Source organism: Zingiber officinale, chromosome 8B, assembly GCF_018446385.1.
Source record: "Zingiber officinale cultivar Zhangliang chromosome 8B, Zo_v1.1, whole genome shotgun sequence".
NCBI lineage: Eukaryota > Viridiplantae > Streptophyta > Magnoliopsida > Zingiberales > Zingiberaceae > Zingiber > Zingiber officinale.
The window spans coordinates 19,792,836-19,814,737 of record NC_056001.1 but is presented as its reverse complement, the minus strand read 5'-3'; the positions used below and the strand labels follow the sequence as shown (position 1 = coordinate 19,814,737).

General features: G+C 40.7%; 3 protein-coding genes across 5 annotated transcripts; 1 reads left to right on the top strand and 2 right to left on the bottom strand.

Moving 5' to 3' along the window:
* Positions 1-2,759: 2,759 nt before the first annotated feature.
* LOC122017088 lies at positions 2,760-5,265 on the top strand. Of its 2 annotated transcripts, XM_042574585.1 has the most exons (3): positions 2,760-3,339; positions 3,875-4,735; positions 5,024-5,265. In XM_042574585.1, exons 1-2 carry the CDS (start codon positions 2,790-2,792, stop codon positions 4,732-4,734), a joined length of 1,410 nt encoding a protein of 469 aa, XP_042430519.1. In that variant the 5' UTR covers positions 2,760-2,789; the 3' UTR covers position 4,735; positions 5,024-5,265. The 2 variants fall into 2 exon arrangements, with proteins under 2 accessions (XP_042430519.1, XP_042430518.1); XM_042574584.1 differs by lacking the exon at positions 5,024-5,265 and having other exon boundaries at positions 3,875-4,985.
* A 391-nt stretch (positions 5,266-5,656) lies between these two features.
* Positions 5,657-7,253, bottom strand: LOC122016367 (xyloglucan galactosyltransferase XLT2-like). Its single transcript, XM_042573638.1, has one exon. It carries the CDS (start codon positions 7,187-7,189, stop codon positions 5,690-5,692), a length of 1,500 nt encoding a protein of 499 aa, XP_042429572.1. The 5' UTR covers positions 7,190-7,253; the 3' UTR covers positions 5,657-5,689.
* A 5,018-nt stretch (positions 7,254-12,271) lies between these two features.
* Positions 12,272-14,447, bottom strand: LOC122017526 (bZIP transcription factor 29-like). 2 transcript variants are annotated; one of them, XM_042575165.1, is made up of 4 exons: positions 13,544-14,443; positions 13,322-13,454; positions 13,162-13,246; positions 12,272-12,654 (listed from the first exon to the last, which is right to left on the bottom strand). In XM_042575165.1, the coding sequence occupies exons 1-4, from the start codon at positions 14,350-14,352 to the stop codon at positions 12,515-12,517; spliced, it is 1,167 nt and encodes a 388-aa protein (XP_042431099.1). In that variant the 5' UTR covers positions 14,353-14,443; the 3' UTR covers positions 12,272-12,514. The 2 variants fall into 2 exon arrangements, with proteins under 2 accessions (XP_042431099.1, XP_042431098.1); XM_042575164.1 differs by having other exon boundaries at positions 13,162-13,454; positions 13,544-14,447.
* Between the last annotated feature and the right edge of the window lie 7,455 nt (positions 14,448-21,902).

The window sequence follows — 21,902 nt, the reverse complement described above, 5'->3', positions numbered from 1 at the left end:
ACAATTCATTTTTGTTTTCTCTTACTCTCAATCTTCTACTCTTTCATTTTTTCTTAAATTTTGCTATCGTAAACTTTGAATTGTTATGTGAGTTTGATTAAGTACTAAAGAGATATCATTGACTAGAGTCTAACCGTGAGCAAACGTGATTGAGTGCTTATGACTTATGAGGTTTCTTTCATCTTTCCAGAAATGTCCAACATCCAGGATGATGGTGCAGTCGAGGAGGTTAGACCACTTCCTAATCTTCAATTGCAAGTATTGATAAGAGAGATGTGACGTATGATGAGAACCGAATTAAAATCTATCCATGAGAGGCTATATTGAGTAGAAGAGGAGATGCTAGGAAGACATCCGCAAGACCGCAGTGCCACAACAAAGGCATCCTTAGGGTTTGATGCAGAAGAAGAAGACGAGGTGGAAGATTTTGGTGAGGGAAACTACAACCAGGGTATGTGAGATTGTGATGCCTCGTCTAAATTCCTCGACATTGTGTTCAAGAGAATTGATTTACATTGCCTTCATACTTAACTCTGCATTAAGTGATTTGGCATATTCAGTTACTTCAGCAAACTATTGTTTAGAAAACGCCAATTCCTCTTTAGTAGCTTTCAACTTGTCAATCAATTCTCTTGCGTCGTACTGCTTTTGATTGAATCTTGCTGCTTCTCTCTGGAGTTTCAACTCTGAATCCAATTCATTTAAGATTCATTTAACGAATTCAATTACAAATTCATTGTCGTAAGTTTCTCCACAACCTTTATGTACACAGGGATGGCCCTGACTTTTGGGGGTCCTTGAGCGAAAATAGAAAAGTGACCTCTATAGGAAAAAAAATTACTAATTTATAATTTGAATATAGTTTAATAGAAAAACTTAAAAATTAATATATTTCATTTAAAATATCGTAAACTCCATATAAAATTTATTTCTTAAGATTCTTCAAAAAGTACAACATCATACCAAATATGTTCCCTAAGTTTCTCCAAAAAATGTAATGCCTACAAATAAAAAAAATAAGTATGAAATAATCATTGAAACAATTTATATCTTCTAGCATTTTGAGAAGTAAAATCAGCAATAAGGTTTTCAAAATTAAGTTTTTCTAACACCTCATTTTCGATACATTAAATTGTCAAGACATTTACATTCAAATCATTATCATCATTTTCTCTCAAAATCTTCCTGCTCATTCGTTGCATGATTATGATCATCATTTTCTCTCAATTCTTCCCGCTTATTGATTGCATGATTATTTAATTCTTCTTGATTACTCGATTGTTGCTCATTTGTTACATGATCATTTAGTTCTTCTTAACTTTCTTCTTGCAATTCATCAACTGAATTTTCAATTAAAGAGTTAGCTTTAAAAAATTTACGAAGGACCCCTTTGTGAGTTTTAATAATTTGTTCCACTCTTTTTCTTTTGTTTCTTTTCTAGCTCCAAGATTGATATTTTTTGTAGAAACATGTTTGTATTACAAATTTCAAGTGTAAAAATAAAACACACAAAACTAGCAACAAAGCTAACAATAAAATAAACACAAACGGTGAAAATAATAGTCAAAGAACAATAAAGTCTAATTTGTGCTTGAAGCAATTGATATAACTTATTCTATGATGATTAAAATTGAGATGATTTATTTAAACTCTTTCAAATATATAAGAAAAATTATAAAATATTGACTCCGATACAATATTAAAAATCAATATTGAATATTGATAATAAGAAAAAATATAGATAAGTATGTAATTTATGTTGTAAGTTTATATATTGATGAATGATGATGTTGATGAAACTAAAATTAATATATTTTTTTAATTTAATTAGAAGAGATTCAAAGGAGAAAAAAGGAGAAAATTAGCGTTCAAGATTCATACTTTACTCTTTAGAGTCTTATGACTTATGTAATCAAATTAATGAAGCAAGAATTATACAATAAATAAAATCTTGGAAAGAGAAAAAAAGATAGTTTACCTTTCTTCTTTCTTTTCTTTGTTTAGATTTTGTTCTTAAATTTTAATAGAAAATATATTTTTTGGTCTTTATTAAAACAATTCAACAAAATATATATATATTTGGACTTTATTAAAATAATCCAATCAAATATATTTTTTAGATTTTTATTAAAACAATCTAAGTATATATAATATATATTATATATGCGTGTCAAATTTGGGGACTCCTAAAAATTAAGAGCCCTTGGTCATCGCCCCGGTGACATGCCTCAAAGCCGGCCGTATTCCACTTTGTCTTCAACTTATTTTTTAGCTTCTCAAGTACTTTCTTCTCTCGATCACTCGATACATACTGCTATTTGTTCTTGAACACTTTTGCTTCGTCACTTGAGTACTTGAGCTCTTTTTGCAAAATTTGAATTTGATTCTTAGATTCATGAAGTTATTTCTCCTGAGTCTTAGACAAGTTTTCAAAAAACCTTTTTCCTTCGGTAGCTGAATTCATAACATCCTCTAATGCCATCTCTTTTTCATTTGTAGCTTGAAGCATAAATTCAATAGTCACTGATCGTGGTTAACATACTTCAAGTTGTGTGCTAAGCTCATAGACCTTTCTAGTATGTAGATTTAATTCAGCTTTACCGTCTCTCTGTTCTGCTTCTGCATTGCTGAGTAGTTGCCCAAGTTTCTGAGCACCATAATTTGGAAATTTAATTTTCGGAAGGGTATTTTAGTAAATAAGTGTTCATTTGTAGGCGTTTTGCGTGTTTTAAGCGATCTGGTGAGTTGCCGAGCAATTTTTACCCCTCCTCGACGCAATTATTTTCCTAATGGCCGATCAAGGCGATCCCCTCGCGGCGGGCGCAGGAGAGGAAACCCTAGAACGCCTCGTGGAAGCTTCCAGAACCCCCCAGGGCCGCGCTCGCCTCGCCTCCAGCGGAGCCCTCGGTGCGGCCCTCCACTGCCTCACCGACGACCCTGCGCCCGCCATCCTCCCTCTCCTCCGGCTCGTCCGCAATCTCTGCGCTGGGGACGCCACCAACCAGGACGCCTTCATTGAGCTCGGTGGCCCTGATCAAATTGCATCCATTCTCCTGAGAGATCCGCCGGCGCCGGCCGACGTCGTGCGCACCGCGCTTCAGGCGTTGGGGAACGCTGCAGCTGCCGGGGAGGCGCATCGGTCGGCCGTGTGGGCCAGGTTCTTTCCAACTTTGTTACTTCAGGTGGCTCGGTACCATGAGCCGGCTATCTGTGATCCTCTGTGCATGGTTTTGGACACGTGCTGTTCTTCCGGGGGAGGGCGTCAGAGGCTGGCAGAGCTTTGCAACACTGAGACCGGATTGCCAATTCTTTTGGAGGTCATAACCACAGCTCGTGCAGGTTGTTTTATGCCTTATCGTTTATACATTTGGATCTTCTAGAACCACATACACACAAAAGATGTTACTAATTGATTTGCCACTAAGAATGTGTTCGAGATTGAATTTACTTGGATGTATAATCTATATAGTTTTCACTTTTGTAATTTTATTTAACAAACAACATATTTCAATTAGTTTCAATTTCTTGAATTTTTTAACACTGCATATTGTTGACGAAAGAACTTGCTTTTTTCTGTCTGGTTATTATTTTATTCACTCACTCCTAGGGTTGCATAAATGCTTTCAAGAAATTTGTTGTGTTTTTCTATGCATTTGGTTGTAAGAGAATTGTTTATATTGGCTTCCTTGCAAAGTTTGTTAATAACATGACATTTTCAATTCAATTTTAGATTTTTCATGTTTCTTAACACTGCGCTAGGTTTTTTTTTGCTGACTCACTTGTTTATTCTTTGGCTTATTAATCTCATGTACTCTCCAAAATTGCATGACTGCTCTTGGACATTCATTGATTGTGTTTCTGCTTTCTACTGCAGTGGCATACAAGGGTGATTGGCTATATTGGCTCCTTTGCAAAGTTTGCATTGAAGAACCATACTTCCCGTGTGTGTTTATGGGATTAGACCTACTTGGTACTTTGGATAACTCAATAAAGTGTGGGTCTGTGCACTTTACTATAGATCAGACATTCCTTCTTGAAGTTTTGATAGAATACTTGAGAGATCGACCTAAGGATGTTTCCATAATTTCCAATCTTTTTGCACTTGAAGTTCTGAAAGTCCTCAAAAAAGCATCATCACTTGTTGAATTTACTTCTCTTGGAAATTCTGATCTTCCAACTGGTTGCTCTGCAGTTGATGTCCTAGGCTATTCACTTGTTATTTTGAGGCATATATGTGCTTGGGAGAATTCTGTTTCACATGCTGGAGACTCCTATGTTGATTCATTGTTATCTGCAGGCCTTCTACAGCATCTTTTGTGTTTATTAGGTGAGCTTGAGCCACCAGCAATTATTAGAAAATCCATGAACACTAGGGACCAGTCAGGACCATCAGCAGCCGCTAGAAAGGTCTGCCCTTATAGAGGGTATCGGAGAGACCTAGTTTCTGTTATTGCCAATTGTCTACATGGCAGGAAAAAGGTTCAAGATGAGATCAGACAGCTTAAAGCTATTCCTTTGCTGTTGCAACAATGTGTTGTTGACGAGGACAATCCCTTGGTAAGAGAATGGGGATTGTGGGCTATAAGGAACTTGCTAGAAGGAAATTTGGAAAACCAGAATGAATTATCCGAGTTTCAGTTACAGCAGCCTGTGAACACACCTGAGATTGATGGTATTGGTCTGCGTGTGGTAATAGATGAGAAAACTGGACGTCCCAAACTGGTAAATGTTTGAGGTAGGCCATGATGGCAATTGTATAACGTATCATTGCAGCAGGTTCTGCAAAACAATTTTGATCTAATTTTATGTGCATTGTATTTACCCATAGAACTTTTTTTTTATAATTTTTTGCCCTTGTTGATTTTGTGTGATAATTAGGCTCTTGAAAACATGAAATCGCCAGGCATTTGGCCGTGGCATAGTTCAATTACATATATTACAGGGATTGTAAGATTACAATGCAAATAATATATACAATAGAATGAATTACTTGCTTGCCTGACGTTGGGACTTTTGTTTGCAGTGATTTGTTCATGAGGCTGCATATGAAACTTAGAGAACGTCTTCCTGATTGGATGTTGCATTTTAATTTCCTGGTATATCTAATGCGGCTGGACAGATTCACTCTGTTGATCAGAAGGCATTATGTTAGCATAGAACGTCACGTATTTTGGTTTTCTTATTAACAAGTCAATCTGATGTGTGAAAAAACAATCCCATTATCATGAACAAATATTACCTCATTGCGTTTTTTGATTTTTTTTATTTTATGTTAATTCAAGTATTTACTATTCAAACCGATTAATTTTTTATTTTTTAATTTTGTGTATCCATTTATCTACCATTGAAATACCAACTGTGCCCGTGAGAACACTGCAAAAATATTGTCTATCTTTAAAACGAATAAACTCGACGAATAAAATAAATAATAATAATGATAATAGGACTATACTCGGCAACTGAAGCCATATGCTGAAAATTCGTATGCCATTTTACAACAAATTATTATTCAACAAATTAACCATAAACGGTTCTTCTTCGCTGATGTTGGTATTGAACCCCATGTTTCTTGGTCGATCTCATAAAATTGAAGGTGCAAATCTTGTAACAGCTGCTTTCTCGATCCAAATCTCAATCAATGGTGCATGTTGCCGTCTGTAGTTAATAATTCGTATTATCGATTTTGTATCTACACTCCCCTATCCTCCTCCCTCCCCAGCCGGCGGCGACGCTGCTCCCGGAACCCCCGGAGCACGCCATCGACGGCCACGTCGAAAGCGTCCTGCATGCCTTCCCCTAGCCCCTCCTCAGCCGCCGCATAGACCAGCCTCGGTATCATCTCCACCACCCTCTCCCTCATCCGGCGCGCTCGCTCCTCTCCTATCCCCTCCAACACCTCCCTCACCCGCGCCGCTCCGCTCCTCACTTCCCTCCGGTCGATGAACACCGACCACTCCCCCTCCGGCGGGAGGTACCACCCGTACTGCACGTAGGCGCTGCGCCGCCAAAAGAGCACCGGCACGGTGCCCGCCAACATGCAGTCGAACATCGATCGCCGCGTGAAGCTGTCGCCGCGTGGCTGCAGGCAGAAGACGGAGTCTAGGAAGAGGCCCATGGTCTCGGCGCTGCGGTTGCCGCACCGGCCGCTCCCGCAGTCCACGTGGCGGCACTGCCCGCTTCCCGCGCGCGTGCACTCGCGCATAAGCAGACCCCGGAAGTCGTCCTTGACCGCAGCCCGCAACGCCCCCGCGAACCCGAACAGAGTCGACCGATTCCGGCTCAGCACGAACCGCTGCCACTCGCGGACGTCGCCGGCGGTCCGGGGGTGGAAGCGGGTGGGGTAGGGGATTCCGACGTCCTTGCTGTCCCACGGGTTGCGCTCGATGAGGAGTCGGGTGACGTTCTCCATCCCGGGCATGTAGAGGAAGTTGCCGCCCCAGTCGCCCTCCCTTGACCGCCGGAAGTCCCACGTGATCCGTCCCAGCACGATGAAGTGATCCCAGCCGCCAGATCGCTGCCACGGAAGTTGGTCCTTAATCCACCGGAGGAGGAGGGCACCGTCGTTGTCTCTGTCTCGTGAGCTGGAGCCGGTGGACCACAGGTGCTTGGCGATGGCGAGTCCGGCGTAGAAGGGGACGTAGAAGGCAGTCGCGACGGATGGATCGGTCGTGCGGCAGCGGTGACCGAGGATTCGGCGGTGGAAAATGACCTCGGCGGTGAATTGGTCGGTGGAGTACCACGAGGGGAGCAAGGTGGATGGAACCACACCGGCGAGGTCGTCGGCGCGAGGGCCAAACCCGGAATTGGAAAGCGCGGCGCATCGGGAGTGCCATGGATTGAGGTGGTGGCATTCGGCGAGGATATCCGAATTAAACACAGGAGGAAGATCGTAGACGTAGATATATCCGGAGGAGGAGCACGAGCCGTAGCCGAAGCGGTGAAGGTGGGGTCCGGGGAGGCGGGGCGCAGGGAGTAAGCGAGCGGAGAGGAGGAGGATGAGCTGCAGAGCCAGGAGGGATAGGACGAGGGCGGGACGGTTGCAGAAGGGGAAAGAGTAGGCGGAAGGGAACTTGATGGGGTGCTGCGGGGAGGCGGAGGCGGAGTGCGGCGGAGTCGACTGAGGCGTTCCCTTTGGTGGGCTGTTAAGGAGTTGGTCGTGCGGCCGTGCAATCGGCGAGCCGGGAAACATTGGAACACACGTTAAGGCCCGTCAACCGGAAACGAAGTGGAGCGCGGTATTAGCAAAACAGCGGTCGGGGTACGTGTTTGACGCTGCTGATGAAGTGGTGAGAAGGAGGAGACGTGCCTGTTTTCTAGCGCGGCCACGTGGAATACTTGGCCCAATCACATAGGGATTTCGTGAGCAGAGCCATTTTTATTTTATTTTTTTATAATTTATTTTTGTTAAATTGTTTGTTTTATTGCTATAAGCTTGCTATGAGTGTGACAAAATGATTCCCAGACCATGCCGTTGGGAAAAGAATAACTATGAATGATGGCAGCTATTGATGCAGCCAGACCCACTTTTGTGTTGATTAAGAAATAAGATAATACAATAGAACATAGTTAATGAATCAACTATGCATTCCTGCACAAGGCTGTTTCCTTCGGTATATGAAACGAAAAGCTAGAAGCATCCAATTATGTAGATGTTACTACAAGGCAACGTATATGCTTCCAGTGCAGTGTTATTCTAAAAGAATGAAAGGCTCTGATAAGATGTCCATGTGTTTTTTTTTTTTTTTTTGGTTCTTTGAGCTATGTTGGCTTAGAAGTACGTTTCGAGTAGGGAAGTCTGATCAAATAACATGGTCAAGGTGTGCCTGAACACCGATGATCAGTATTTCCTCAAATTCCCGTGTACAGTATTAACTGAACAAAAGTTTTAGAAAAATGTCTGATCAGAGCATGTTCTTCTTCCTTGGTTCTGTATTCTGATTTAGCAGATGAAGGAACTCGCCAAATTAAGCTTGCACTGCATCATTTTGTTCTTCAGATACTTAAAGTGGCACACACATAATCTTTGTGTTTGGTTGGTGATGCGGCGATAAGGAGGGCCCATCCTGTAGGGTTAGTTGTCACGATGGAGATCAAAATTAGGACGATCAACATTTAGGTATCATATGGCCAAACGAATGATAATCGTATTGGCCGGTCATTCGTTTGGCCGGTCAGACGATCAGGCCCCCGACCGGGAGGAGAAAGTTCCGGTCTGACCCCACCTTTGACTCGAGGAGATGTGTCAAACAATCGACGCTCAATGGGATGTTATTGGACACCAAAAGGAGGAGACGATATGTAGAATCTTGGCCAAGTAACTACCCTGCTAGGCCCAACAACAAGACTCGACATAGGCCCGAGCGGACGAGGCGCGGGGTGTTGGACACTAAAAAGAGGAGACAATATGCAGAATCCTAGCTGAGCAGCTACTCCGCTAGGCCTAGCAACAGGACTCGGCACAAGCGCAACAGAGTTTCGGCCGAGCGGACGAGGCACAAGCGCAGCGAAGTTCTGGCCGAGTGGTTAACTCGCTCGGTCTAGCAACGGACCTACTGTGTTATATCTCGACATCCTTTTGGGAGTTAGAGCCGCTGACACCAGGCACGATCGACAAGATGATCGCACGATGGAAGTTTCCACTGTCACATCAGGGATATACTCAACTTGTTAAGATATTATGTCGGAGACACTTTACTGACAAGTCTTTTCAGGGAGAATTTCGAGAAATGTGCTTGCCTCGGGAAGCGTTCACGTACTACAGGAACTCTATATAAAGGGAGGTCCAAGTATCGATGGTGGCGTGGGATATATATTATTTGCGCTACAGTGTTCATTTTTATTACTCCGCCTTCTATATTATCGCAGGTGACTGATTTGAACGTCGGAGAGCTAACGTCGAAGACTCCTTCTCTAATTCGATATTGATGTCATCTGTTTATAGGCCGGAATAAAGTCTATGAATGATCAACGAGACCTCTGTATCTTTAACTTTTCATCCCATCAATTTTTTTCGAACAAAAAAGGATAAAGAGGAAGTTCTGACTTTGTGCTAGTTCGAACAAAAAAGGATAAAGAGGAAGTTCTGACTTTGTACTAGCACGACTTGGCTTGATATTCATCTTGCAACAAGGTTTTGTGCCCTGGAATGTTAGAACTCTGAATGCAAAGAGCATGACTTTTTTTGTCCACAGAACGCCACTTTTGTCCCATGCGAGAATACAGAAAGCAGAGACATGGCCTTGAGTGGCACATTCTCAGCAGATCCTCCTCAGATTTAAACTAGTGCGGCCGTCAATAATAAGCATTTATTAACTATTAAATGGCACATGAATTTCGATCCTCTAGGAAGCAGTGTGACAAGGGATGGCCCTGACTCCTACGAAGCTAATCCTTGAGCTACCTGTCCGTTCTAATGCCGCAGAATGAAAATTAGGGGCAGACCACCTTCCTTCCCCACCCTTGTTAACGGAAATGGACGATATTCTTCACAAATTTTCAACAGTATGTAGACTTCAAAGGAACCGGTGAATTATCTACATGTTCATGCTCTTGCAAAGGTGAAGCTAGAATCAAGTTAAGTCTTCCACTTTCATGTTCTTTATCACTGGTTCAACTATCCAAATTTTCATAGTATTCTTCACATTTTATGTTCATGCAGTCGAATACATTACTGCAACACCTGTAAGTTATTAAGTAACGCATTGCTACAATAGGAAGAACGTAGAATCAAACCTGTTTTTATAAAGGCGGTTGAACGAGGATCAATTCAACACGAAATATTTCCATACATTCTCAGTGCCAATTTTCTATGCAATTCAATTTATTCACCACTAGTCAACAAGAAGAAATATTTAATTCCCTCATCGAGCATTGTGGTCTCAACAAACAAAAAACAACAAGAGAGGTCAAGTGAAAGGGAAGCTTCAAATGGAGAGAAAAGTGACATTGGGATAAATAAAATTGTAAATGAACTGAATGTTCATGATTAAATTTGGTATTCGGAGCTTATTTATGTTTATTATTCAATGCAGACAGGATCAATTAAATAAATAAACTTGATCAATTCATTAAACTAAATAAATAAATTTGAATGCATATGTGTTTAGCTCGTTATTCGTGAACAATATTTATGAACAACATTCGTGAACAATATTTATGAACCATATTTATCAATGAAATTTTTATTAACATGCAAAATAAATGGATAAAAAATTTTAAATGAACAAATAAATTTGTATTATCAAACTCAATAATCAACCAAACAAGTTTAAAATGTAAAAGTTTCAAACAATCAAATAACCTTGAATTGAGAGCTCGATAACATCTAAACGAAACTTAAATCAAGGTCAAGCTCATAAAAAAGAAACCAAACAAAGCTTCAACAATCATTTTAATAGTTTAGTTCATTTTAGGTTCGACTTGGCTCGACTTAGCTACCTTATTAAATAACTTTTAACACCACAAAACTTGACTTGGCTTGACTTGTCTACCACCCTAGGGATAAATGGCTTACATAGACACATCCTTAAAACCTATGGCTATACAAAAACCGTTATGATCAAACAACCCAAAATGCATAATCAATGAAAGGGTAAAAGGGTTGGGATGCCTTGAAAACCAATTAAGTGTAGAAATGTGACATCATAAAAAGTGCATCCAAGATAGATGATATGGTATGTTATAAGTGGACCAGTAGTGAGGTGGAAGTTAAGTCAAGGTGAAGTGGTAGTCAAAATCAGGATGAAGTGGCAATCAGGATAAGAGTATAGGTTGATGGCGAAGTCGCTCTCACCAAGACTAAGCTTCACACTCCTCAACACTAAGGAGTTCAGTACGGAGTTGGTCAGCTTTATAGCCAGTCAGATTTAAGAGCCTCAGCACTCCATACCTCAGTATTAAGATACAGAGAATAAACCTGGTCATCTCCCACAACGATCGGGCTTACAAGACATAACTCCCTATCTCTCAGCATTAAGGCAACTCTCAACATACGATCGGTCGATCTAAGAGTTGATCGGATTTAAGGGACTTAGTTCCCTATTTTTATTGTCAGTCTCCCATCATACATCCAGTTGGCTATTAGGTCATCAGTCAGACTACCTCCAGTTGACAACATTATAAGGGAATCGCAACAACCTGTTAACGAATAATAGCTACTTGTCAGAGGATATTTTGCTACTATAATATATATGTGCGATAGAACCTTCCTCAAAGGATGGTTATACATCTTCCATCACCCGACATTCTGACAACATATTCTCTCAACTGCCTCATTGATGACAGAAGTTATAAAAAGCGATTCATATACCGGTAACGAAAGATTCGTTGGAAGATGACTGCACATCTTCCATGTTGTACATCTTCCATCACCAAGCATGTTCTAACACCAAATATTTTTTGTCACTTCATTATTGCGGATGTTATGAAAATTAGCATAAAAGAGGTTATCTCTGTTGGCTAGGAACAGAAAAACATCCTCACGCCTTACATTGTGCGCATGCATCTACTGTTTATTTTCTTCTCGATTTTTCGCTCGACCACTGTACTAATTTAAGCGTCAGATTGTCTGCGGACCCCTTGTCTGGTTCTCGCTCTAACGTTTCTTTTGCTCTTTTTGCGGTGTAGTCAGGAAGGAACGTCCCGGAAGAGTGTTAGGTGTCATTTCTTTTCTATCCCAGTGTCTTCTCCAAGTCAACAACAAAATCATCTGCTCAAGACTTCATCTCCACCACTTTCAGACATGATCAATAGGCATAGGAGACCATTCAAAATTTTGATCAAAATGAAAACCTCCACCTCTGAGTCTGAAATCTAAGGCCAACAATGGCAGTTGAGTTTGAGAAATCAGTGTCCACACACTTAGCAAATAAGTTAGAATTGATCCAATCATCAATATAGTTCAAGTTTTGAATCCCGTCATGGTTATCCATTGCTTTGCTTCTTCGAACGCAGTCAATGATATCGTTTACATATAGTTCATATATTCAACACATTACCTCACCTGTTTTATTTTGGAATCTTCTTCTTTCTGTATAACTATCAAGTTGAGAGTGGCTGTGTAGAACCATATTCTATAGCAGGTATGTTAGAAGTGGCTCTAAGAACAATCTTCCACTCATAGCCTTACAATTCAGAATTGAGACGGCTAAAATACTGAACATGATCGAGCAAAGGAAAATATATCAACACTTGTGAAATTTGTGTGACTGAGTTTCATCTTTGATATGCTGGCTAACTATATAATGTGCTTAAAAATTACACACAATGCAACTTAATGACTGTCAAATTTGCATGGCACATGCATTCCTCAAACCAACCATCTCATACTAGTTTGAAAACTTTGATATGTCTATATGATCAACAACAATCCAAAATACAAATTTTCAACATTTAAAAGAATATGTCAATCTTGATAAATTGAACAAATGAGCACATCAAGATAATCGATTGGAAGAAACGCCCAACTAAGTAACTGATGAAGCCCTGTACATAGCAACCTTCCACCTTGATGGGATCATTGATCTTGTCTGCAATCCATTGTTCGAGCGTTAAGTGATGTTTGTTGGTTGGTGTTGGTTGAATCATGAGCATCTACAAGCCCACTTGCAGCAAGTTTCAGTCGTTGAACTTCTGCAGTCAATGCCTCATTTAAAGCTGTAATGAAAAATAGAGTAGTTGAAGGAATAAATGCTTTGCTGAAATCTTTGAGTAGTATAAAGGTAACTTGAAAAGAAGGTTATGATGGATATTAGGTTTTATTATATGGCAAAAGTCTTTAACTCTTTCAGGAAGGTTATGATGGATATTAGGTTTTTGGCACTTGAACAACGGAATAGATAAGGAATACATAATTTCTTAGAAATTGGGAATAACAATTCCGTGGAGAATTGATATTTAACTTTATTTTTGCAACTAAACATGAGAATCTTTATTCCTCAAGAGTTCATTGGGAATAGAATTACTATTCCTATTAACTACTAATCCTAATTTGATCTTTTATCTATATTTTCCGTCAAACGTAAAGAGAAATAACCACAACAATAATGACAAAAAGCAATCTACAACTAGATTCGATTGAGTTGTCATCCTTATTGTATAAATTATCTATCTGCACCAAGAATAAAGTATCAAAACAAACTTTTTTCTAGTGATAAAATTTACCATCTCTAAGTTGTGCTTGTTGCTCCATCGATTGAAGTCGGAACTTGAGCTCATTGTTCTGATTTACAAGTCCAGCTGAGTCCCTCTGCAGTGAAAGTAATAGAAACTCAATTAAAAATAATAATAGTAGTAGTAGTAGCAGTAGAGATGAACAACTCACTTGCAACAACGTGAACTGTGCTGACATAGCGGTGGTTTCTGTCTGCAACAGCTGCACTTTGTGTTCTAACTCTGCAATGTATCGCATTTTTCGCTCCTTGGATCGCGCAGCTGACTGTCGATTCGCTAGTATCCTTAAAACACAAATTTGAATTCATCAGCATCGTCGTCGTCCGTGCAATTTTGATACGAAAAGGTTCGATTTTGATGTTCGTGATCTAACCTTTTAACACGTTTGGGATCCGCCATTGCCAGCTCCACGAGTTTTTCGTTCTCCATGATTTTCTTCATCTCGGGCGGCGTAAATTGGCCGTTACCAAAATCCAAGCTGAAGGTGCTAGGCTCCGTGCCCATAGAATTGACCAGCTTAGCGCTCGATCTTGCTCGCGATCCGCGAGGCGGCTGCAGCTTTGCTGATTCCTCCTCCTCGAAGTTGAACTTCCTCATGAAGCTGTCCATCGAGAGACTCCTGCAATGCCGGGAAGCCGCCGTAACCAGAGCAGGGTCCCCGGCGGCGCCCCGCTGCACCGCCCCCGACGAGTTGCTCTCCGCCTCGTTCTCTCTGCCGTCCGTGAGCATGTCGAAGCCATCCAAGTTCATGTAGGTGCTGAACAAATCTTCGCCGTCGAACCCCCGGTCCCACTGGACCTCCATCTTGACTCCGGCGCCGGGTGGCAGGGGCAGAGGAGGCAGGAAGGCGAAGGGCACGTCGCTCTGAGATCGCCGGTGGGCCCCGCGAGGCGGAAGGTCGCTGTCGGCGGCGGCGACCTGGGCGATGTCGTGGTCGTCCATGGAGAGGGAGTCGGAGAGGGAGGTGGTGGGCGAGGAGTCGAAGGAGAAGCAGGCCGCAGGCTGGGAGCGGGAGCGGGAGTGGAAGGGTTCGCCGAGAGATCTAGGCGCTGCGGGGGGCTTCAGGTGCAACTGCGACGGCGGCGGCGGCAGCGGCAGCGGCGGGTGGTCGGGGAAGAGAGGACTCGAAGCCCCGTGTTGTTGCTGCTGCAGCATCGTCATCCCACCTGCCGCCTCCTCCATGCTTTTTAGTTCGGCCTGTGGAATATCGGTTCGGCCGATGCTTTAGGCTGTTAAAAACCGAATGCAGCGGCTGGATAAGGGATTTAGTCGTTAATTAGCGAGGAGGCGCACGCATCCACTTGGAACATTGGAAGCTCGGAGACGCGAGCGGGCCACGGGCGAGGGAAGCACACCGTGTGGGCCCCCGGGCGGCATGTGGGCGTCTCCTTTATCCTTTCAACGTGCCCGCACTGCACTAGTCCAGATCCTAGAAAATCTATGCTCCGGGTTTAGATTTGTAGATCAGATTTAGATTCGGACCGGAGTGGAGGCCACATTGGCGGACGTGCCATCGCGTCCAAGACGGATAAAATCTGGTAAAACTTGTGTGGGTTAATCGGTTAATTTGGTGCCGGGGCAGCGGAGTCAAGGGAAGGTGGCTTGACCGCGGTGGAGGAAGCAGCGATGTGGTTGAGGCCACGAGGGTGGGCGGTGGGACGCGGGGCCGGGGGTTTCACGTGGAGCAGCAGCTTTTATTACGCTGTTTGGCCGCCGCAGATTGGTCCAGACGCAGGCGGACGTGTGTCCGCGTGCCTTGTCCTGAAACAGCAGACTCACTGGCTCCGGGATCAGTTGCAGTTGGTCGGGTCTCCGAACGAGACACATACGATAGCGCATGTCGTTTGTTTGTTTTTTTTGGGACAAATTACTGAGTTTAAGTTTCCTATTATTCAAATCGAGTAAGTAATTTTGAAAATACGTAAATTACTGGTATTTAGTCTGTCCCAAATTAATTGATGAATAAAAAACTAATTGTTTACTCTAGTGTATTAATAAAAACTAATTAAAAAGTTTTTTATAATAAAAAATGTATTATTTTCAATATGAGATATAGAATATAATCATGATAATTAATTAGATGAATATATATGACTCAATTTCATATCCTTTCTAATCATCAATCGATTTTAATCGAAATTGATTGATAGATTTAAAGAATTCAAAATAACATAAAACAAGTCTTATGTATTTTTTTAGTTCTCTTGATTATATCTCTACTCTTAAATATCATTTTCATACCTCATGTTAAGAATATATTTTTAAATATAAATTATTTTTTTTAATCAATTACCATAATATAGCAATCGGTATGTTTTTGTGACCATAAATGATAACTTCAATCGATTATTATAATCTAGTAATCGATTAATTTTTTTTAAATGATTAAAAGATCTTCTATAATTAAAAATTCATGGCTCTTAATACGATGCATAAGTTGATGTTTAAAAGTAATAATATAATCAGTAAAACTAAATTAATTTAGAGCTCTCTAAATCAATAAGTTAATTTTGATCAAAATCAATTGACGGATCTAGAAAGCTCAAAATGATATTGAAATATATCTTATGTGTTAGTTTAGTTCTTATAATTATATTAACGTCCTTAAACATTATTTCGTGCTCATTTTAAAAAATTATTACTCTTAATATGATGTATCGAATTGATACTTGAGGCATGAATACAATTAATAGAACTAGACAAGCACATATGACCTTATTGTATGTCATTCCGAGCTCTCTGAGTTCATCAACTGGTTTCGACTAGACTTCCGAGCTCTTTGAGTTCATCAACCGGTTTCGACCAGACTCTACTGATGAATCTAAAGAGTTCAGGATGATATGAAATCAGACCCTTTATGTTCGTTTATTTCTCATGATTATAATTATACCTTCAAACATTTGATACATCGTATCAAGGGAAATGGATTTTTTTTTATCATAAAAGACTTTTTATTTTTTTTAAAAAAAAAGTTTTTAATCGATTGTCATTATATAACAATCAATTATTTTTTTATCATAAAAATATATTGAATCAATTGTATATTGTAGCAATTGATTCGGCTAGTGAAAGTGAAAGAGAGACATAATGGGGGTAGTACACGATTTAAGTATTTGTGAGGTCCTCGAGCCTCAGGATTTGCTTCTCTGTATTTGATATAGTCGATTTTAGTCGACTGTCGGGACTTCAGGGAGATTGCTGCCGGGAGGAAGCAAACTGAGTTGTCGTCGAGGCTAGTGTTCGATACTATCTCCGTAAAATGATATTGCTCCGCTACGGTGCTCACGGATAGCAGCAATTCGTTCCCAAGATATAATGACGACGTCTCAAAATAGTAGCACTTCAAATTTCGAGACCGACGAACCTTCTCTTAGTGAGATGGAAGAATGGTTTGAATGTAAAAGCTTTTTGAATGAATCATTTCCAAGAAGGAGAAAGATCTATTTATATTGGGTGAAGAGGTAAGTAACCATTGGTTTGGACTGATCTGGATTATTCATTTTGAAAGAGTATAACCCTTTAAAGGTCTTTTGATCTCAGCCATAAGATCTGAAGAGATATAACTCTTCAGATGACTCTTAATCTCAACATCAGATTTAAAGAGATATAACTCTTCAGATTCTGATATGATCTTGTCCCTTAATCTGAAGAGTTATAACTCTTCAGATCTCATCTTGATCTTAGCCGTCAGATTACAACATTTAATCTGACGCTTCAGATTACAACATTTAATCTGACGCTTCAGATCATGCCTTTCCCTTCAACGCCAAATTAGAATCTGACGCTCCATGTTGCATCTACTTGCGATCTGTCCTCATCTTTGATCCTACGGTCACCATCTGTTCGCCTAATCTAGTCATTGCTCTCTACATAGGCACGTGCCACATAGACACTGCCTCGTCACCCGACATGCCACGTCACTGCCACGTGGCATCACCCGACCATGCCACGTGGAGCATAAATTAAAGCTCCTCAATGCTCCTCGCGATGATGCGAAGTGCAAAGTCCGCCAACAAAGTGCTCATTACGCGCGTGGCGGGCTCACAGGTGTGAGCACCTGCTCGCCCAAGGGTAGAGAGCACCTGTGCTTTTGTATTAACAACAGTAACACAGCAATACATATAAGGAAACGTTGGCTCTCGCCGGTTAACAATGTGGGACTAAAATCTCATCTTTTTCCTTAATGTTAATTTGAGCACATCTTTGAACAATTAATTTCTCATTCACCCGTAATCGGTTTTGAGCAAATTAATAGTCCATATTTATCTACGCGAAACGTAGATTTAGATTTTTGAAGTCAAACTTGACTTTAAACGATCGATGGCACCAAGATTTTAGTTTGCAAAATTATATCCAACAATCCCCCACATGAATGGAAATTAATGCATGTAGTGCATGTATGCATGCTGACACTTTTCAAGAGTCCAATCGATAAGTCAATGCATCGGGAAAGGTAGCTTGTGGCTTTGAATCTTCAGTAATGGAATGCTATCGAGCATACTAGGTTGCGCAGTGAACGTGATGTCTTGAACTGCTCAGCTGTTGATGTATACTAAGACAATAACACCTACACAGATACTTATCTCAACCACTTTTGGTTCTCATGGTTGGTTCCGTTTCGGCCATGGACACCATCTTGGATTCATGAGTGTTTCATTGAAGCGGTCTATTTTCACACTCACATAGGTGATACTTTTATCAAGAGTATCCCACCATACTCCACCATTATAAGGTATAGAAGTCATTAAAATCATAAGCTTACCCTCACTACATGTGGTAGGACAACACCAAATCATCCTAAGATTGGGATAGTAGAGATAATCATTTCTCTTGTGTGTTACACAACTTCTGTAACTTCGTTGTCCCATTGAACCAAGATCTTGGGATCTCCAGTCAACAAGGTTGGGTTACCGCTATAGTCATTTTTAATTGTAGATTTTTAATCTCATTCCTCTTGATGAGCAGTATACTTGATCTCGACTTAGCCCCTTCATAAGGGGATCTGCCAAATTATCCTTAGATTTGACATAGTCGATTGCAATCACTCCGTTCGAGATCAACTGCCTAATGGTATTATGTCGACGACGTATATGTCGTGACTTATCATTATACATACTACTATGTACCCTTCCAATTGCCGATTGACTATCATAGTGGATAAGTACGGCAAGCACAGGTTTCGTCCAGCTCGAAACATCTTCCACGAAATTCCGCAATCATTCAGCTTCTTCAGTTGCTTTGTCAAGTGTTATAAACTCGGATTCCATTGTTGACCGAGCTATGCACGTCTGCTTAGTGGATTTTCAAGATACTGCTCCTCCACCGATCGTGAATATATATCCACTAGTGAATTTGGAGTCTTTTATATCTGATATCTAATTATTATCACAATATCCCTCCAAGACCGCGAGATACTTTCCGTAATGTAATCCGTAGTTCATAGTATATTTTCAATATCTAAGAACTCGCATCAGTGCTTTCTAATGGGTGTCGTTTGGTAAACAACTCAGTTTGTTGACCACACAGACAATATTTGGACGTGTGCAGTTTGTGAGATACATCAAACTACCAATTATCCGAGAATATTCTAATTGCGATATAGGATCACCATGATTTTTCACTAAGTGTTGACTTAGATCCATAGGAGGTCTTACAGTAGAGAGATCGTATGCACTGAATCTTTTCAATACTGACTCTACATAATGAGATTGTGTTAAAACTATCTCATCGGATGTCCTGAGAATTTTAATTCCCAATATGACATCTGCTAGACCCATATCTTTCATATCGAAATTATTGGTCAACATTTTCTTAGTACTCATGATTATTTCCCATTATGAGCATGTCGTCTACGTATAGACAGACGATTACATAACTTTCAGGTGTGCTTTTGACATAAATACATTTGTCACATTCATTTATTCTGAATTCGTTTGACAGCATTATTTTGTTAAATTTTTCGTGTCATTATTTTGATGCTTGTTTAAGTCCGTACAATGACTTAACAAGTCGGCACACCTTTCCCTCATTTCCAGGAGCTACGAACCCCTCGGGTTGTTCCATGTAAATTTCTTCTTCCAACTCACCATTTAAGAATACAGTCTTAACATTCATTTGATGTATTTCAAGGTCATACAATGCTGTAATGGCTATCAGCACTCGTATGGACGTAATCCTTATCACCGGTGAGTATGTATCGAAGTAATCAAGGTCTTCCTTTTGCTTGTACCCTTTGGGTACAAGTCTGGCTTTATACTTGTTAATCGATCCATCAGCTTTATACTTACGTTTTAGTATCCATTTACAACCTAATGGTTTAGTACCAGAAGAAAGGTCTACTAATTCTCAAGTATGATTATTCATGATGGACTCGATTTCATTATTGACAGCTTCCTTCCACAGTGGGGTGTTGGGACTCGAGAGAGCTTCGCTTAATGTTCTTGGGTCCATTTTTGACATAAATGTCATGAAATCCGACCCGAGTGATTTCTCAACTCTAGCTCGTTTGCTCCGACGTGTCTCTTCGCTTTGATTGTTAATAGCTCTTTTCTGACAACTAAGTTCTGGAACATCATCTTTGTTAGAACTTCCGTTGTCATTACTTTGAACGTTTCCCTTCTTATTTGGGAACACGTCTTCAAAGAATATTGCATTCTGAAATTCTATGGTTGTACCCACATGAATATCAGAAATGTCTGACTTATGAACTATGAAACGATATGCACTACTGTTTTGGGCATATCCGACAAATATCGCATCGAACGTTTTAGGTCCTATCTTAACTTGCTTTGACTTAGGTACTTCGATCTTTGCTAAGCACCCCCACACTTTCAAGTATTTGTACGATGACTCGTGACCTTTCCATAGTTCATTTGATGTTTTATCATTTTTCTTGTGAGGGATTTTGTTGAGAATGTGGTTTGCTGATAAAATGACTTCCCCCCACAAATTATGGGGTAAGCTTGAATTTATCAATAAAGCATTCATCATCTCCTTTAGTGTTCGATTTTTATGTTCGGCAACACCATTCGATTGAAGTGAGTAAGGCACCGTTGTCTGATGGATAATTCCAAATTCTGAACAGAATTCATCAAACGGTGCACTATATTCTCCACCTCTATCGCTACAAATTATTTTAATTCGTTTATCAAGTTGATTCTCAACTTTCATTTTATAGGTTTTGAAAGCTTCTAGGGCTTTCGTCTTTACTTTTTAAAAGAAAGACATAACAGAACCTCGTGCAGTCATCGATAAAAGTAATGAAGTACTTTTTACCTCCTCTAGTTTGTATGAATTTTAAGTCACATAGATCACTCTGTACTAATTCTAGAGGAGTCGTCGACCTTTCCACTGAATGAAAAGGTAGTCTTGTCATTTTCACTTCCATGCACACTTCACATTTGTGTGTTTCATCAACATCGATGTTTGGTAATAAATTTAGTTTGACGAGACGTTTCAGAGTATTATGATTGGCATGTCCAAGCCGATCATGCTATAAATTGAAACACTCAATAACATAGCTGGAAGCTTTTATTTTATTACCATCAAAATCACGGTGTACAGTCATTACAACCATCTTGAACAAACTTTGTTCCAAATACCCCTTTCCTACGAAGACACCGTTCTTCGTAAGTATAAAGTTGTTGGACTAAAACACTAGTTTGAATCCGGCTTTAACAAGTGTCGATCCAGAAACTAAGTTCTTCCTGATGTCGGGAACATGGGCGCATCAATGAGAGTTAGCTCCTTCCCAGACGTCATTTTTAGAACTACTTTTCTGAGTCCAACAATCGGGGACGTCATGGAATTGCCCATATAGAGCTTTCTTCTACTTATCGGGGTGTACTTGGAGAACATCGCCTTGTCAGAACAGACGTGGTGGGTTGCTCTAGTATCGATCCACCACTGCTTCGGGTTATCCACCATGTTGGCTTCAAACATGACCGCAGTGAGATCCATGGTGCTGAGATCTATGTCAGCAGAAGTTGCAACCTGGTTCGCAACATTCTTCTGGCTCTTGGTTGTCTTCTTCGGGCGTCTGCAGTTCTTGGACATGTGTCCTGACTTTCCACAGTTGTAGCACGTGCCCTTGAACTTCTTTCCTTAAGCCTTCTGTTTCAGTTGTTTCGGCTTCTTGGCTTTTGGTTCCGTCAGGTTGGACATCTCGTCGATTGTCCGCTTTGTTCCTCTAGAGTCGGATAATTTTTTATTATCCTCCTCTATCCACAACCGCAGGATAAGGTCTTCAAGTCTCATCTCCTTTTGCTTGTGCTTTAGGTAATTTTTGAAATCCTTCCATGACGGAGGGAGTTTCTCGATTACCGCAGCAACCTTGAACGACTCGTTCAGCGACATTCCTTCGGCGTCCAGATCATGCATTATCAGTTGTATGTCTTGGACTTGAGACGTGATGCTTTTGGAATCCATCAGCCGACGATGAATTTCTTCAGTCTAGCGTTTTCGGTTTTGTATTTCTTCTCTAGCGATTCTCTCAGAGATTTGGCTGTCTCTATCATGGAATATACGTTATATAGGCTAGTGTTCGACACTATCTCCGTAAAACGATATTGCTCCGCTACGGTGCTCATGGATAGCAGCAATTCGTTCCCAAGATACAACGATGACGTCTCGAAATAGTAGCACCTTCTTGTAAGCTATTCATTTTGAAAGGGTATAACCCTTTAAAGGTCTTTTGATCTCAGCCAATCTGAAGAGATCTCATCTTGATCTCA